The 18,110-nt window shown below is 40.3% G+C and overlaps 1 protein-coding gene across 1 annotated transcript in view; it reads right to left on the reverse strand.

The window, feature by feature from the left end:
• Positions 1 to 6,260: 6,260 nt before the first annotated feature.
• The window catches only part of FIG4 (FIG4 phosphoinositide 5-phosphatase), a 61,387-nt gene continuing 49,537 nt past the window's right edge, over positions 6,261 to 18,110 (reverse strand). Inside the window, exon 23 of the mRNA XM_026043970.1 lies at positions 6,261 to 7,671. Coding sequence (XP_025899755.1) covers positions 7,494 to 7,671 — 178 coding nt within the window. The 3' untranslated portion in view covers positions 6,261 to 7,493. The remainder of the gene's footprint in view (positions 7,672 to 18,110) is intronic.

Genomic DNA, 18,110 nt, shown 5'->3' on the forward strand with positions numbered 1-18,110 from the left:
GACATGAAATACATAGGCAAAAAAGTTGTGCCTGTGGAGGTGTAATGGTCTCAGGTGAGCTTGTGTCTGCTGCTCAGCAGGCCGCAGTGAAAACCCTAGGACGTGCTGCTTAAACCCAGCCTTGGAGGGAAAAGCATTTCGCAGGTGGGAAGCGCGTGGGTCTGCGAATGCTCTGACGGTGTCAATGTCACCAGTGTCRCTGCCCAGGAAGCAAAGCGGAGGCGGCGGCAGGAGCAGGCCGGCGAGGGCAGAGCCGGGCGCCATGGGGGCTGCGCGGGGCAGCGGTGACGGCRGCGGCAGCGGTGACGGTGCCGGCGCCAGCGCGGCCCCTTCGGCAGGCGGTCCYGGCTGCCGACGCAGCCAGCGCCGCTGACCCCCAACAACCCGAGCTCTGCATGGGTCGGGGACAGGGCCGGGCGCCAGCGCTGCCCCCAGCGCCCGTGTTTCAGGAGGCACTGCCCTGTCCCATCACGGTGTCTGCCTGGGACGGGAACCTCAACCGGGGTCCCTATGGAGAAACCCTCCGGTCCGGGCAAGCTTCATGCCCCCCAGTGAACCCCARTTTCATGCACCCCATTCCCAGCGGTGCCAGCTGGGTCGGCCTCTGATGCCCACAGAGGGGCTCAGGACACGTTTCTGAGCGGGAGGCACCTCTGTGCGGGGAGCTGGGCGGCCTGTCCTGCCGCYCCGGCCTGCGGCCGCCGGAGAGCCCCGCTAATGAGCGCGGGGCGCCCGGGGCGGCCGCYGCCACCTCTGCGGAGGGAGCGGAGGCTCCGCACGCGGCCCTCCCGATGGCCGCGCGGCGGGGGCGCCTGGGCTGGCTCCCCACGCGGGCGCCACGTGCGGGCCGGGCAGCTCCGCGTGCCCCACGTGCGGGCGCCGYGCCGGGGCCGCCATGTGGGCTCCGTGGGGCTGCCGTGTGGGCTCCACGGGGCCGCCGTGTGGGCTCCGTGGGGCCACCATGGGGCCGCCCCGCTGCCTCTGGCGGGAGGGCGTGCGCACCGCCTCGTGCAGGGCTCCGGCGGCGGCGCCGGGAGCCAGCGCTGTGCTTGCACACAGCGACCTCGGGCTTCTCCTTCCTCCTCCTCCTCTCTTTGCCCCCTCGCTGAGGTGCCTGGCAGCTCCTGCTGAGCTGTCATGGAAGTGCTGCAAAGGAGCGCGATGTAGGGGGAGAGAAGGGAAGGCGAGAGGGAGAGAGCTCGCCCAGGCCATCTGGAACAGGACGGTTATGGGGGTTTGGGGTAGAAAAGGGTCCTCGGCCGCCTGCAGCTCTGCCACGTCCTTCACAAGGTGCCCCTGCCCCTTGACAAGGTGCTGCTGCCCGGGGAGGCTGGGCCRAGCACGGAGGATCGCAGGAGCAGGAGCAGCAGAGCGGGAAGGGACCGCGGGCCATGGGCCCGGCAGGACKGCTGGCGAGCCCCCCGCTCCCTTATCCAGCACCTTCTCCAGGGAGAAGCCTGGGAAGGGAGGGGTGCGGAAGCAGATCCTGTTTGTTGTGATTATGGAGAAGCCGGGGGACTGCTAAGCTTTGCAGGCGAGGGRAGGGGGGTAGCATACATTTATTAAAGCACAYGTTTTACTGTTTTCCTTGCTTTTCMCTTTTYCCCTTACATGAACMACACTTTATTGCCAGAGAAAATGCAGAAAACAAAACAATTTAATAAAAATAAGACATCTAAGACATCTCTTTCATATTAATTTTGGATGCATTAGTAATAAAACAAGCAGAACAAAGTATTATAGATACAGACTAGATACAGACTAGACAAAATGAAGAGCATACACTGCTCTCTCAATACCTTTATCATTCTGTTACAACAATGCTGAGTCACGCTTTAACAAGGCTTAAGTTATTGCCATAGACGACCTGAACCAGAAATCCCGGGAAAAAAGGAAGGGCCTTTTATAGTACTTGAAATATTTTTCATTTACAGACTAGCAATAAAAGAGAACYAGGGCTGCTGCTTCATCTCTCCATCCAACGTGCTGGCAGTGCTCCTCTGAGCAGGGTTTATTTGAGTTACTCACGTTCTTGCCTATTGATGCTCAAATTATTGGGGATTATTTTGATTTTTGATTTACTCTGGAGGTAAATCGGGATTACCGGACCTGGACGTGGCTGGGCCTCCTCAGCTTGTGAGTCTGGGAAGCGGAGGCTCCAGAGGCGCCACGAGAGCCTCTGGAGCTGATCCCTGCACCGCAGGGCAGGCTCGGGGGAAGCGACGTGYTCCAGAGGCGTGAGGGCTCCTGCAAAAAAGGACACAATCCAAGCTGAATATGACGAAACAGAGGGGAATGCCGCATGCAAGAAAAGTAGCAAAATAAAGGCTTGTCTTCTCTTACATTATTATTTATCTTGCACTTTCATTTCTCTTTCCAGGCCCAAAGAATCTCCCATCAGAAGTCCAGATCTGAACCGTTGAAAACCGGAGGTAAAAAAAGGGCTGTATTCTTGGAGAACATTTGAACCCTAAAGCCAGGCTGACCCACGACACCAATAACTACCTTTGCCACGACACCAATAACTACCTTTGCATGCCTGGGTTTTGGAGCAGACATTGGCAGCAGGGAGTCAGATAGTGTCACCTCTGTGACGAACCCGTACGAACGGGTCCCATAGCGGTGTCCCCCGAACGCCTGTGTTTGCGCCGTGGGGGACACGGGGGATGACTGGATTCCGGTTTCCACAGGAAAAGATCCTCTGTAGCACAGAAGAGGTGGCTCGTGATGCAGCACTGAAGTAACGTGGTTACTTCAAGAAAATAAACACAGCCTGAAAGCTGTTTTTGCTGTTGTTGCTATATCCTAGAGATGCGTAAAACCTCCTGTTTTGAATGGGTTAACAGAAAATTCAGATACTTTTTTTTTCTCACTTTTTGTGCAGTCATTTTTAGGTCTCCCTTCAGTGAAAAACAGAGAAGTGAAGACAACGATACAAATAAGGGGGAAAACATATTCGTATTTTCTGTTAACCTGTTCAGTGAAGCTGTTTGGGGCATTTATGCATGCTTTAAGAAACAGAGAGGGAAACAAACGCTTTCTGAAAGCAGTTGGATGGAAGTCACCATGGGCTGACTTTAAGCACTCGAAGTTGTGCCTCTGGCTCGGCGTTCACATCCCATGGATCCGCAGCCTGCGGAGGGCTGGGCAGGCAGACGGGAACTGTCCTTGGTGCTTGGGCAAAGAAAGGCCTGAAGGCATCAAAGTCATCTCTGAGATGACTTCCCTTGCTTTGAGAACGCTTCCCGCATAGCGGAGTCCTCAGGCAACCCTTCAAACACAGCGTTTATGCTGTTTAATCTCCAACAACCTCTACGTGTCGCTATTTCTGGAGTACTGACAGGGTGAAATGCGTATGGAGAGTTAAATGCTCTTCCGAGAGAAGCTGGTATTTCACCCCGTTGCCCAACTGTTGTGTTTCACAGCTCGCTGAGTGCTAAGGGTTTGTACTAGTACTGCTGCTGCCCTGGCCTGGTGAGACAAATCCCCAAAACCTGATGGCAAAATGAGGAGCTGCCACAAAGGTGACACCAAAAYGAGGTGCCGTTCTCTGCCCTTCTCCTCTCTGGTTCCCATCGCTGTGGGCGTGTTGGGAAAATCCTGTTTTGGGGTCACAGCACCAAACTTTGAGTCTATCTGGAAAGAGAAAACGGGAAAGCCAACCGCATGGAAACTGCCCTCCGGAACAGTCAGGGCAGGAGCATTTAAAACTCAAGACTGCACTCGCAACGCTAAGGACTTTCACCAAGGCTCACTCAGTAAGCACCTACAAGCCCTGCAGCCTCAAGGACCTACCTCCAAAGAGAAAGTGCTTTCCTACTGCCTCTCTGTGTGGAAATGGGGAAAAATGAAAATAAAAGGTAAAAATAAGGTCTAATTGAATTATTACTTCCAGCACTATCTAGAATTTTGTGGTTTTTTTTTTTTTAGAACACTCATCTAATTATTATCTCAACCCAGCGCATGGTAAAAAAAAAAGATACATTTTCAAATTTAAAATTCTTATTTTTAAGGAAAAAGTATAAAGAAGATAATAAACTATTTCTATTTTCTTCAAAGAATAAAATAGAAGCAAACAATTATCCATTAACCCAAAAATGAACTAGATTTGTTACACGGCGTAGCTAGAATCCATGGTGCAAATGCAGTCTGTAATTTAGAGCGTGTGCAGTTTTAGAAGACAAATGCAATTACTCGAGAATCCCCAAAGTCTACCAGGGGGATACAACAGGAAGATACAACAATAATAAAAAATAATTCCTTTCAGAAAGGAACATTCCCTCAACCCTAAACATACCGCAATTGCATTGACATAAGCTAACAAAGGATAGATATTTTTTATTAGCAAATGTAACTAACAGATGTAATCTTTCAGTGCAATCACCTTCTGAAGCTGTACTGCAGTTGTCCACAAAACAAATAGGGCGGTATCATGATCACGGACCACGGTGAAAGAACAACAAAATAGCGTYTGCAACAAAAATGTGCTGCTTGAGAAGTTGTCTCATGGATCATTTTTCAATCTACCATCTCTTCCCAACTTCTTCCAGTCCTTTCTTCTGCAACTAGCAACATTTTATAGTGTATGATTCAAAATGAGTAACAYGTGAGTAACCTGCAGGGCTTCAGCTCTACAGACCAGTAAGTGAAACTGTGTTAATACAGCACATATGACAGGAATCAGATGGGAGACTTSTCATTATGAGAATTACATGAAGACAGACGTAATAATACCAATAAAGTTCTAAAAAACCCATCCGGTCGCAAACCTAAAGTAAGTAAGTTGAAGAAACAAATACTGTTTAAATACATGCATGAAAAATTCTATTTYTGCATGTTATTTTAGAACCCCTCTTCTACCTAAAAACCAACCTGCATTACTGAATTAAGCTTGCTAATATGATGACTCTGTATTGCCAGTGTTACGTGTAGGAAAGTCAGACACAGCACAAAGAGCTTTGTCTCAAAATCTTTGTATTTATTTCATGGCACATTCCACATTCTGATAATAGTTTTCACTTGCATTAAATTCAGTGTCTTTAGAAATTCCAGGCTCAAGATTGACTCTAATCYGTAGTATTAATGGTCTTCCCTTTAGGCTATGTTTTCATAGTGTCTCAAATTGTAAAAGAAAGAGAATTACTAGTAACCTCATCAGGTTAGGTAATTCAAATTATTTTCTGGTTCTTTACATGAATAAAAATAAACTACAGATCACTAGCATTTTTGGGTTCCCTCAGGATCCTTCAGAATCTCGAAGAGCTCCAAAAAYAAAAGAAAAAAAAAACCCGACTTCCTACAGKGAATTAACAATAATAATMATAATAAACAAAGTAAAAAATGGATCTCTATTTGGACTAATARTCTGCAAAAGTTAGCTTGTGTATTACATCTGCATTTTAATAAAAAAAAAATAGTTCTACATGAGATCTGCATACTATAATAAGGTGATAGCAATTTGTCTGTCTGTCATTTCAGAAAATTTGTCTGTCATCCAGATAGCATTAAACTGTCAAAGTGGGAGTTTGGTTTGTTTTTGGTTTGCTTTTTCTAAGCCAGCCTAGTAAAGAGGTGATAAGTGTACCCTGAAGTACTCTGAAGAGCTGCCACACAGTGATGGGAGATCACAGAAACTCTCACCCGACTCCGAACACCCCAGATCTCACCATAGGAAGCAACGGCCGTGAATTAACCCCCTATAAACAGCTAGTCTGTCTTTTAACTTGTCTATCTGGAAGGAGAAACATGAGGCAGGTGCACATGCCAGAAGATTCAAGCAGACACTGTTACACAACTGTCCTGGCACACATTTTAGAGAGGCACTGAAAAATCTGCAGTTTTACAGACATAATGGACTGGATTCATCTTTTAAACCTGTATTCATTCATCTTTTAAACCTGTAAAAAACAAAAACAAAAGCCTTCAATTCTCTTCTGCTTCGTTTTCTGTTTGAATAGCTAAAGCCTGACCATAGTTTGTCTGAGAACTGTAAAATTATTGCAATTCCTACATCTTGCAACAGCATTACCTGTTGCAATAGGAAGCGGATTACCATTTTTGCCTAAGGTGTGTTTAAGTGACACACTTTGAAGGGCAACTTCTGTGAAATACCAGCATGTTATAATATTATAATCTACAAAACATTCTCCGAAATAATGTAGGTGCAGTGAGAAAAGCACGCATTCACTTCACTGGAATAAAGACTTCAGCTCCAAATCTTTCCAAAGCCACCATTTATTCATTCAAAGTATTTTTTACATTGGTCAAAAGAGTTCAGCCCAGATATTTTCCAGGGGAGAAAAACATTGGGAGTTGCAATTCAGTATTATGTAAAATAGCATTTCATTCTCCTGTCTTCTAAACTGCATTAATTTCTCTCAAAACAGTATCAATCAATCAACAAAAGAGAACAGATACCAAAATCAATGTTCTCTCACGGACTACATACATTCACCTGTAACACACGTGTTGCACAGGTGCCTTCTGCCTTCTTTCTTTATCCACTGCATATTTTCTTTCACTGAATTCCTGATTAACAGAAGGGCTACTACTGCTTAAGTTCAGCCTTTGCTTGCACTGCAAGCAGCCAGGTATAGAGAGCTGCTCCCTGCAAGCTCATTTTCCACAAACCTCGACACGCTCTCCCTATCCATTACATGCAGTTGGCTGAAACGTCCCTAAGGCAGCTACTCCAGAAAGTCTTGGAATATAGTCTGTTCAAGCTTGGAGAATAACACAAGTGGTCAAGCATGCTGGTGACACTGTTATTGTTCTTCAATGAAAAGGGCTGGAAGCTAGGGTTGGGAATTTTAGCTTGTTATTGCAAATAACTGTGTTTTTTTTTCACCCTGTGTAGAACAAATGCTGTGTTACTATCACCAGTGAGATTAGTTTTGACATGAATTTGAATTACTAAGTTTGTTAATCATGTAAATATATGTAAATTTTTATTTGGACATCAGTSACTCATTTTGCACTTTTGCTTAAGAAAAAAAAACTACAAGCCCTCATTCTCAAGAAATATCAAAAAATATTCCATTATAAAAAAGACCATTTGGTGTCATGGAATAACAAAGAAGAAAATTTTTCTCTGTGCTTCATATATGTGAAYCACTTCAACCTCACTAGAAAACATAAGAAGATAAGAAATTTAAACCCAACCACTCTATTTCTTTTGCATCAAGCTGCTGCATATTTCCCAGCTGGTGGCAGCTGCTTTGACTATAAACACAGTCTCTTAAGATACTTTTAAGTTCTCTTTAGGAACTTTTTCCTTCAGTTGAAGGACAGACACCACTTTTTTTTTTTTTTTTTTTAATTTTTCCTCTCCTGTAAAGCATAATAGTGTAAATATACAATGTTTAAAGCATAATAAATAATAAATGTTAGATAATAAATTTATTATCTCAAAATAACAAAATTCGACTTCCTTTCTGAAGTTAATTTGATGACTTATCGGCACACTACACTTGGCAGCAGAATCCAGCTGGAATTTACAAGTATCTGTTTCGAATGTACTCTCTGTACATAAGGAAGTCGTCTTTTCCCAGGGGCTGCATGTTTCCTCTTCCAGCCTGCAGGTGAGCATGGAATATCTCAATTGATTTCCTATCGACCCTCGGCGGCTGAACTTCATAAATGTTGTCTTGGGAAAAAGATGAGATGGGTACCCTGRAAAACAAACAAAAAAAACCACAGAATATTTGGAACATCAGGTAAGAATTTTCCAAAAAGAAGTAATTATTTTCTCCTTTGAAGATATATGAGAGCCCCTGAAAAGGTAATTTGCCCCTTGATAATTCATTTACCTAGATTGTTATCACGACTGCTGACCTGGTAAGACTCAGCCTTCCAAGTAGGGTAGTTAGGTAAGATGCCACTAATCACATTACAGGCTACTCTCTGCACTTTCCTCACTCTGTCCTCATTTCTTCATTCTCAGACCTGCTACAGTCAGTAAACACCTAGAGCTGAAACTAATCTGTTCTACATTATAGCAGATAACCAGAAACCTTAACTGAATTATCCATGTAGTCAGTAGCAATTACAATGAGCATGTGATYACACTCTGAACCCATCTACAGAAAGGATTTATCAGATAACAAATTTCCATCTAATTACTAGGAAGCAGACATCTAGTATTACCAGCACTAGCATTTTGTCCACTGGAAGAGTTTTTATTTTGTAAAGATATTTGTTAAATAGCTTAGCACGGTAAGCTTTTATCTTCAACTCCTAAGTTGAAGTTCAACTCCTAACTCCTATGTAAACCTATTCCTGCCTTAATGAGAGATAAATGCAGCTTTAAATTTTACATAGAGCTTGAGTACATCAGACCTTCTTTAAGCACTACTGTGAATGAAACGCACTCCTAAGACAGAATTTGTCCCTGTAACTGATGAAAACTGCACACTGGGCAAGATCATGGCCAGTTGGGAAGGGAAGGGATCATTCTCCCTTGTTCAGGGCTTGAGAAACCACAGCTGGAGACCTGTGCCCACACCTGAGCTCCCTGGATGACGACAGACAACGACACACGTGAGAGAGGCCAGCAAAGGCCCCCGGGATGGTCGGGAAGCTGGAGCAGGAGAGATGTGGAGAGGCTGAGCTCAGTTAGTCCAGCCTGGAGAGCAGAAGCTCAGAGCGGCCCCTCTGCTGCCTAACCTTCTGGGAGGTGCACAGGGCGAGACAAGCTGCAAAAGGGTCTGAAAAACAAACCCTGGGACATTCTGAATGGATAAAAGGACACTTGTCTTTCAGTGGGAGATCTGACACGGCCCTGCTTCGAGCAGAGGGGCTGAGCAAGTGACCTCCGGGGATCCTGTCCAGTTTACATCACTCTGCTTCTACACCAAACTCTCCACAATGAGGCGTTCTCAACAGCTGRCTGCAAAATAGCAACAGTTATTTATACCCAATATGTAATAAATAAATAAACACTAAAACTATCTGTGAGGTACATCATTTTCATGTTTAAGTACCTTGCTATTAGGAAAGCAGAATCCATAAATATATTAATTTACTAATTAATTTACAAAATGCGTTGAACTGAACAGTGTGGGTGTTTTAACTATGCAACAGCAGATTGGTTTGGATTCTGCAAGAGGACACTCGGTGTTTAATGTACTGCCATCTAAAGATTACAAACAAACACTACTTTTCCCTTCCGTAAATGCTATTTGACTGACAGAAAATCAGAAAGTCTAAAATTAACCCCAGGGAAAAACTACCTGATGGAGCTTTGAGTTGTCCAGAATGGTAGGTGGAATCCTCCTATAAATACTAAACAGGAGAAAAACATTTCTTCATTATGAAAAATTGACATATGTTTTAAGAAACTAAATCATCAGTTTCATATATTTTGAGTTCATCTTTCAGCTGAAAAAAGCTGTTTTACTTTTTATATATCTATTAAAATACTATGGTTTGTAAATAGCTCTATACAAATAAATCTGCCCAAGCATTCAATAGGAAATAAAGATTTCAAGATTGGAGACTCCCTTTCCTAATACGACACAGGCTAAACACTCTTCTACACAAGAACTTCCTTCTGTGCTGAATCAAGATGTCCCATATCCTTTCTCAGGCAGTGACTAGAAGCCTCGAGATTATCAGAACGGAGCACGCACTGACCAACTTCTTTGTTGGGTCTACCCTCCCATGTCAGCAAAGAGGATTCAGGGAATACCTACCTCTAATAACTCCCTGAGCCTGCAAGAAAGGAAGAACTTCTACAGTTTAATTGTGTTTCAAGTGACAGTCCTTTAAATTGTTGTTATGGGCCTTGGCTGCTCACAGTTCTTAGAAAGGGAGAAATTATCCATGCTCTGCCTTCTCCCCAGCTCTATTGTACACCCAAACATATTTAGTCTCTTCTCACGCACTTGCTATTTTCTGAGCACTCTGTCTCCCATTCGTGTAGGCTTCCAACCTTTACAATGCAACCTTTACAATGATACAATGACCAAAACTACACTTAATTCCCAACATTTCTTTTTCTACTACCTTTTCCATTTGTCACCTATTATTTCAGGTACCGAATACAATTTTTCCAAGCATTTTACACTACTTAATTCCATACTGAGACAGTGGCCAGAGGTTAGAAAAAACAGTGGCCAGAGGTTAGAATAGTATTGGGGTGTGTGTGTGTGTGTGTGTGTGTATATATATATATATGTATATGTATATATATATATACGTATATATATATGTATATATATATGTATATGTATATATATATACGTATATATATATGTATATACATATATATATACGTATATATATATACACACACACACACACACACACCCCAATACTATTCTGACATTTTTATATTATATATATTTGGGTCCCAATATATATAATATGTGTGTGTGTGTGTGTGTGTGTATATATATACACATGTATATATATGCTCCCTTTCTAACTAGAGGGCTGCTGCTGCCACTGCTGTGGCCGTAGCGATCCAGCTGCTGCCTTCAGAACAGGCACTGCTGGAACTGAGCCAGGCTGGCATCTCTTCTAAGGGACACTCAACAGTTGCTCATAAGCATCTGCATTTCTTTTGGTCCTTGAAGATGGTAGCGACGCACTAAGTTTGCAAGTGCTGGTCCAGCAGAGCTCAAAAAAGCTACTACAGCATTCAGGTTTTTCAAATACGAAACTGAAATTGCCAATTTAACCACTAAACTCTCATCTATGTAATCCTCTTTGTTAGGAACTTTAAATTGCCAAGCTGTTTGGACAATCCCATTAAAAGTTAAATTTTTTGTTTCTTTAGATTTCACATATGCTGCAACTGGAGTAAAAATTTCACGTGAATGGCGTAAAAAAAAAATGAACATAAACAGGAGCAAACTCTTGTTGGTATAAGTCTTGAAATTATTCTTTAAGTTGCTCTAAATTCTGAAGCAGTAAATGCTAAAAAGTGTTAAAAATGTAAACTCTGAGAAGTAATATTTTCTTACAGGGGGAATTTGAATGTGTATTTCCTCAATAGCAGATCATGCGAGCAGATAAAATCCTGACCCAAATTTTGAACATTACGATTCAGCTCTGCTCATTTATGATCATTACAGCTGAGAAAGCAGTCTAAATTCTACTTCAACTCTTCGAATAATAGAGACAGTGTAAGTGCTCATTTTCAGAGAGCAGACGAAGGAATGTAATTGCTGGTATTATGCCTTATAATTTCTGAAAAGATAGGCACTGCTTATTACCAAAATCCATGGTATGTAGCTATTAGTGTTGAATCGTAGTATTTTTCACAGGTTCCTCCAAAAAAATCCCACAATTTATATGAATTCATGAAGTCTGATTTTTTAGAGCAACTAGTTTCTTTATCTGGCTATACTGCATTTCATTTCTGATACATATCACATTAGTTTATCTAAGGCAGCAAGAATCTCTGTAGGGTCGATCTGATGTTGGATTCATGGCAAAAGATGTTATTCCAAAAAAATCTTATGATAAAGATCCACCGAACAAATCTAAAAACAAACAATATTCTCAGTAAATTGATGCTGTTAGCTTTTTTTTTTTTTAATTAGAAATCTCTATGAATAGTATTTTGGAAATTCCATCATACTCAACCTTTTCTATTTTCCTTTTCCAGTAAAGATGTTTTCTTCTCATAATCACTGACATATTTTTCCAGTTGATCATAAAATAGTAAAGTAGATGTTTTCAGAACTGATAGTAAAAATTAGTCCTCTAAATTCATATTTGTATACTTGAAAAGTCATTTTTTGTCCCAAAACACCCACAATTCCTCTGCATATACTTACTCACCTGGTTTAATAGCATTTAAATAAAAACTACAGAGTGGTATTTGACACTAGTACATCCAGTACATTGACAMTGAACTAATGCACCCAATGCCATTAACCCCAAAAGAAGGAATTTATTCAAATGTAGCTGGTCTGTTTATTCTGCTAGCAACTGAACAATTATTTCATTAAAAACAAAACAAAAACACTGCACTAATTTCATGTCTTTCTTATTTATTGATTCGTTTCTCAAGACAGGACATTTCCCAAGTGCTAACGAGCCAAGAACCATCTCTCCTGGATAGGTTGGAAACTGGCTGGCAAAGTGTATTTAATTTCAAGCATTTAGTAACTAAATCTTAATTTTCCACCTACTTGCTTCAATATGCTAAAAATATAATGAAAGAACAGCATGTCCATGCATACCAATTTTCATTAATAACTCTGTATTAAGCACTAAACTTTTGTACAGTGCTTATATTATCCAGTCATTTAAAGTAATGTCTATAACACTATTTATTTAAAAACCTAATATACTGAATAAGTTTAATATCTTAGAATAGCATCATGAAGAATAGCATGTTACTTTGCTAGTATGTCTCTCTATCACAGGGATATCTGTAGCTCTACAACCTTAAAATGAAAACTAATTGACAAAACTGCTAACAATATGTTCTGAAGATCAGCATCCTTATCATACAAAATTCAGTTGTTTTCATTCTACTTATGAAGAGGCTTGATGGTATCATGGTTTTACCAGGAAAGAAACTGTCTTTACCATAAAATATGATATAAATATTCAGTTACAACAAAGATGACCCATAATTTAAAGGAGATGTGCAGGATGATGTGCTTGGCTCTCAGAAGTACAGCCAGCACTAGAAAGTCGCCAGCTATTTCAACAATAATTCTCCTCGGATCTCCAAAAGATAGCTCAAAAGGCAGACAAAATGTACTCTAGTGCCTTGTTTGATTCCCAAGCAAATATATCTGACCTACAAAACTCTGACGAGTGAAGATTGTTTATTTTTTCCCCCACAAATGGTATCCCCCTTAAACTGTTGTTCTGCTCTTCAAAGAGTCTTCAGCAGATTCTTCCTTATTTAGGCACTGATTCCTACATACAAAGTTTCTGTCGTGTTCAGTGGCAGTGGAGAGGACTAAAAGACAAGAAATCAGCTCTGTCAAGTACTATGYGCTACTGCAACTTCCTTCTTGCAGAATGTACCAGACACAAAACCTGAGCAGCATCCAGGTCCCAGGACTGTCACTTGAAACTCCAAGAGCATACATAATTTCAAGCCTGAGAGAAAGAAGAGATTATCTTTCCAGGTATACATCTAAATGAGAATTATACAGACCAAGTTAGGAACTGCTTCTCTGCACTGCAGACAGAAGAAACTTGAGAGAAGGGCAAACACCTGATACAGAAAGGTGACCTCTGCGGAAAGAAAAGCCTTTTAAGCAGGATGATGTTAGCTACATCCAAAGGGAATGAGCCTGGTGGAAGGACAAGACAAAACAAAACAAAATACTGTAAGAAAACTAAAAAAAAAAAAGGAGGGGAGACCATTCTATTTTTTTTTAGAAAGCAAAAGCTAACATTCATATTGAGTAAGACAGTTCTAAATTAAGTTGAGCCTAAATACTCATAGTCAGGGACTGCAAACAAATAAGCGATGAAGGCAAATTACTCGTCTCCATGGAACTTCCTTGTCAGCAGGGAAGGTTTCAAGAAAGATCTTTGGAATTTTCATCTAACACTTTCATCATCAGAAAGCCAAGAAGGTGTCGTGCCYCTCCCAAACAGTAAGTCCTTTATATAGAATACAGAAACAACTAGATTCACCATCAGATTTAACAGACATTTTTTATTTGTTATTTTATATTCACAAGTCAGTATGGACATGGAGGAAATATGAAGGACCCAGATTTCAGGTGTGAGGATTCAAGTATTTAAATGGGATGCTCAACTTTCTTCTTTTTCAAAATCGGAAATGGACATGAATAAACCAAAATGATGATCTAAATAATCAAAACAGGGAGGATAAACAGTAACAGTTTTGTTAGAGCATTCCGAATCCCAACTGACAGCTCTAGCCCAAGCGCTCGGCACGTGAGCTCTCTATCCAGGAGTGATCAAAGCTCGATATTGACAGAACAGATGAACRTGAAGAAGAAAATCATTCCTATGTGAGGGCTTTGCCTCTTCTATGCTGGCCATGATGCTGATTGAGGCTTTCACTGGTCTGATTCACCTCACCAATGAATTTTCAGAAACCTATTTGCTCTTTTTGCTGAGCTAGTTGGCTGTAGAGTGACGAGCTGGCCAGCCTTAAAGAGCAGTATAATGAGCCAAAGTTTGCCCAAGTAAATGGAAAAATACATGAGAAGGAAGGAGAGAAAGAGCAGGACCTCCCCCTTTTGGTGGCAACGAGCTGTTAGACCTGGCTTAGCTGTCCTACTACCTTCTCCCATCATCCACACACTGACTTAAACATAAGAAGAAACTATTTCATCTGTCAAGCTTCACTACAGGTCATTTTAACAAATCACCACAATGTAGCCCTACTTATTTCATTCACTCGCAAGCCAGCTCTTTTCTGAAGAGTCCTCAATTCAAATCATACTACTGCTSTTCTCCAGAGCTTTTCTAGTAGTGCTATTTTTGAGATGTGTGACTAAAAGTGAATGCTAACCCCCAAATTACAAAATGCCACTTTTTATTTTGCTCTCAATTCCTGATATTCTTTTGTGTTTTTAAACTAACATGCAGTAACTGGTACTTTCCTGGAAAGGGCCCACAATGACTTTAAAGCCCCTTCCCCAGAATATAAAATTAAGTTACTCCCAATAACAGTCAGCTTAGTCAAGACATTTTGTAGAAGACAGGCATATTTACAGTGCTGGAGCATCAGAATCACAATGAAGAGTGAACTTTCAACATTAGACCAGAAAACACAAACTAGGCAATTTATAAACAGTCTCACCAGTCAATTTCAAGAGAATTCTCACAGGCAATAAATGTGAGAGATCTAGAGAAATTCTCTGTATTTGTTTAAAAAGAGAGGAAAGATACGCAAAAGACTAACCCAAAAAGCTATTTTTAGAATACTAGAACAGTAGATATATGTGAGTCAAGGGAATATTGAATAGAAATTAAAGTTGTGGTAACACATTTACAAGTAAAACGTTGGACTGGTTACCCCACAATGGTTACTCTCAAGTCTCAGTTAAAAGCTACTAGTGAGCTACATACATTTATTTTATCTAGAGGTATCCAGAGGTTTAGRTCAAGTATGTTTCTTAATATACAGATGTTACTGAATACGAGATCCAGTGCAAAGACATTTCCAAGTAAAATTAATACAAATAAACCATCAAGAAAGAATTTCATCCCTCAAAGAAGCAAAGAGTTTTTTAATTAAGCAGGAAAGTAATATAGCTGATTCCCAACCTAACAAAGATATTTACATCTCCAAGGAACTGAAGCAATGCTACTTTAATTAAGAGGCATAGCTACCCTATTTCCAGGATGGGAAGAAACCATATGAGTTGTGGATTAAATCAGAATCTCTTCACACTCCCCTGGGAAGATTCAAAGGGGCAACTAAGGATAAAAACCCACTCTAAGCCTAGGTGCTGTTCTAACAAAGGGATGTTTATCAGTAAGGCTCTCTTAATGAAGGGCAGAATATGTGATTAAAGTAGATTGGGATTTAAACAGATGACAAAATATAAGCTTTTTTTTCCCTACATCTTTCCTGAATATTAGTAACAGTTTTTTGTGTAAATTTTTATTGAAATTTTCTAAATTATGAAAGTTATTCTGTCATGAAACAAGATATTGAGGTACATATTTAAGGCAGAGGGTTGCAGAACACCAGCATGCTTGAGACTCCAAGATAACCTGGAGTTTCCAAATTCACTTACTGACTCTCTATGGACACTCCTCCATTTACTGATTCCACAGCAATTGTCAAGAGATCATGTAGATATTTAGCACAAATTTACTGCAAACACTAAATATATTTATCATTCTGAAGAGCCTTTATTCATTTACTCCTTCTGTCATATAATGTAAGAACTTCCTTCCCTACCTTTAGAACTCCTAGGGTTTGAATAGCCAGGAAGATGACAAGTTGTATAATAATCTCTTCTTTAGTGCTATTATAAACAAGTGATGGCTTCATATTTACTCACCAAGAAACAAACCTGATACTAACAAATTCATAAAGAACCATTGAATGAAAAAGAGGATTGCTCTACTTGGAACTATCAACTTTCAAAAGTAGCTAGGGTTATAAAACACTTCATTAAAATCACAAATTTWAAAAATTCACTATTTTTACTTCAGTAAAATAAATGTTATTTTTGAAGTATTGGATTTCAAGGATGCAAGTAAAACATTTCATAAGGTAACAAAAATGCTAAGTATAAGGTGTTTTGTTGCTCACTGATATAGGGTGTTTCTTCATATCCTGTGCCTTGGGGGGAAAATCATGTATCTAGTGTGTATACCCACAGAAACAAACAGAAAAAAAGCCCATATACCACTTGTATACAATTAGCTGTTATTCAGTTTCAGTGATGCCTGACCAATGATACTCAGAGGACAAGGGGAAGTTAGATACCCTTCAGTTAGGAAAAAAGTTACACATTTAACATTAAGGGAACTTTGACAGTATAGACTGTATAAAATATATCTGAATGCTGAAGTTTCACTGCATTACTATATACACTCTGTTCAAGTGCCCTTTTTYCCCCCCCTTCTAATCTATATGTAGTTTCAAAACTTAAGACAGGAGATTCTTCCTTCACTACTTCTACAACACATGCCAGAAAATGCTCATATGGCAGAGTAGGTTCATAAATAGGCAACTTGTCAGATATTTTTTGCTTTAAAGTACAGTTTTCATCAAAATAATGCAAGTTACCATAATTTTTCAATTTCCGAAAGGACTCCAGAAGAAATAAGAAAATCCAACATGTCCAACAGCATGCGAGCTGCATCTTCACTGCAGTTACTGAAAAGCCTTCCTCTTTCAAGCTAATCTCAATACAGTCATGCCATTTTGTACCTTAATAGGTTAGTATTCTCCAAGGAAATTCAAAACAGCAATTCCAACTTCAGTGCATAGAAAAGAAGTTTCTTTTCTCCAGAAGTGAACAACATGCCTTTAAGCACAGCTACATTTATGACTTTTCTCAAAAGAACCATCTGTCACTGTCTGAACAGTATTAAAAAGTTGTTTAAAAAAAAGAAAAAAAAAGGCAGAACAAAAGATGGGAGAAAAATTAACTTGTGCAGAGACTTTAAAGACTATTGAAAAAAAAACTCTACTGACTATAAAGTACTGCTTCTTCTAGGATGTACACAGAAGAACATGTTTATTAGGACTGGCAGCAAAAGACAATCTGTACGACTTCAAGAGGCACAGATTTGTGTGTTCTGGGACTTTTACACKTCTTCTATTCAGAAACACATAGAAATTACACCTGGGAAAGAAGAGTGTTCTGACTCTGCCCAAAAGCTATCAAAACCGTGCACAAAGCCTCTAACTTGCTCATTTTGAGTAGAATAGCACGGAGAATATTCTACTCTACGTTAAGAGGTCAAAAAAAGGAATGATTGCAATCTTTGACACTGTCAAAAATGTTATAGGAGATTTTGCAGCTACACAAAGAGAATCATTTTTGTTAACAGCAAATGTATTCTTGTTATAAAATTAGTTCTAAATAATGACTTCTCAAAACTAGAAAATATTCAGCTGGTGCTTCACGTATAAAAAAGGAATTTTACAATTTGTCAACCTGTTAATATCCATCAGATAAATTTCATCAAAAAAACAGACATATTCATATACAAAGCATATGCTTATTAATGCTTATTAGTCGATCAACTAAATGCCAAAGACCTGTTTTCATAGTACCATGATATCTGGATAATATAATGATCCTCTTTTGATATAAGATAACCAAAGCAATACCACAAATAGTAGAATTCCCTCCTTCAGGATAGATTTTCAACATGCGCACCCACTATGATTTCCATATTAGGGATATTTTTCACATTAATGGATAGTTACTCCATTTTTAAGTTACTCCATTTTTAAGTTACTCCATACAGCAGATATGCCCGGATAGCAATTAATCTCATCCTACCCCGACTGTTGAAAATGACCCCCCCAGTAATCTTTAGGGATTAAAGTATCCAAAGCGTGCCATAGACAAGAACTGTCTGGAGTTTGACTTTGCAACTTACCATTACCTATTTACTTCTTTGGAGCAGTTCATGAAGAGGTAAAATTTATCTACTGTGACAAATGCAGTGTTCAGGGG

Source organism: Nothoprocta perdicaria, unplaced genomic scaffold, assembly GCF_003342845.1.
Source record: "Nothoprocta perdicaria isolate Ctin4 unplaced genomic scaffold, notPer1 scaffold_343, whole genome shotgun sequence".
Classification (NCBI taxonomy): Eukaryota; Metazoa; Chordata; class Aves; order Tinamiformes; family Tinamidae; genus Nothoprocta; species Nothoprocta perdicaria.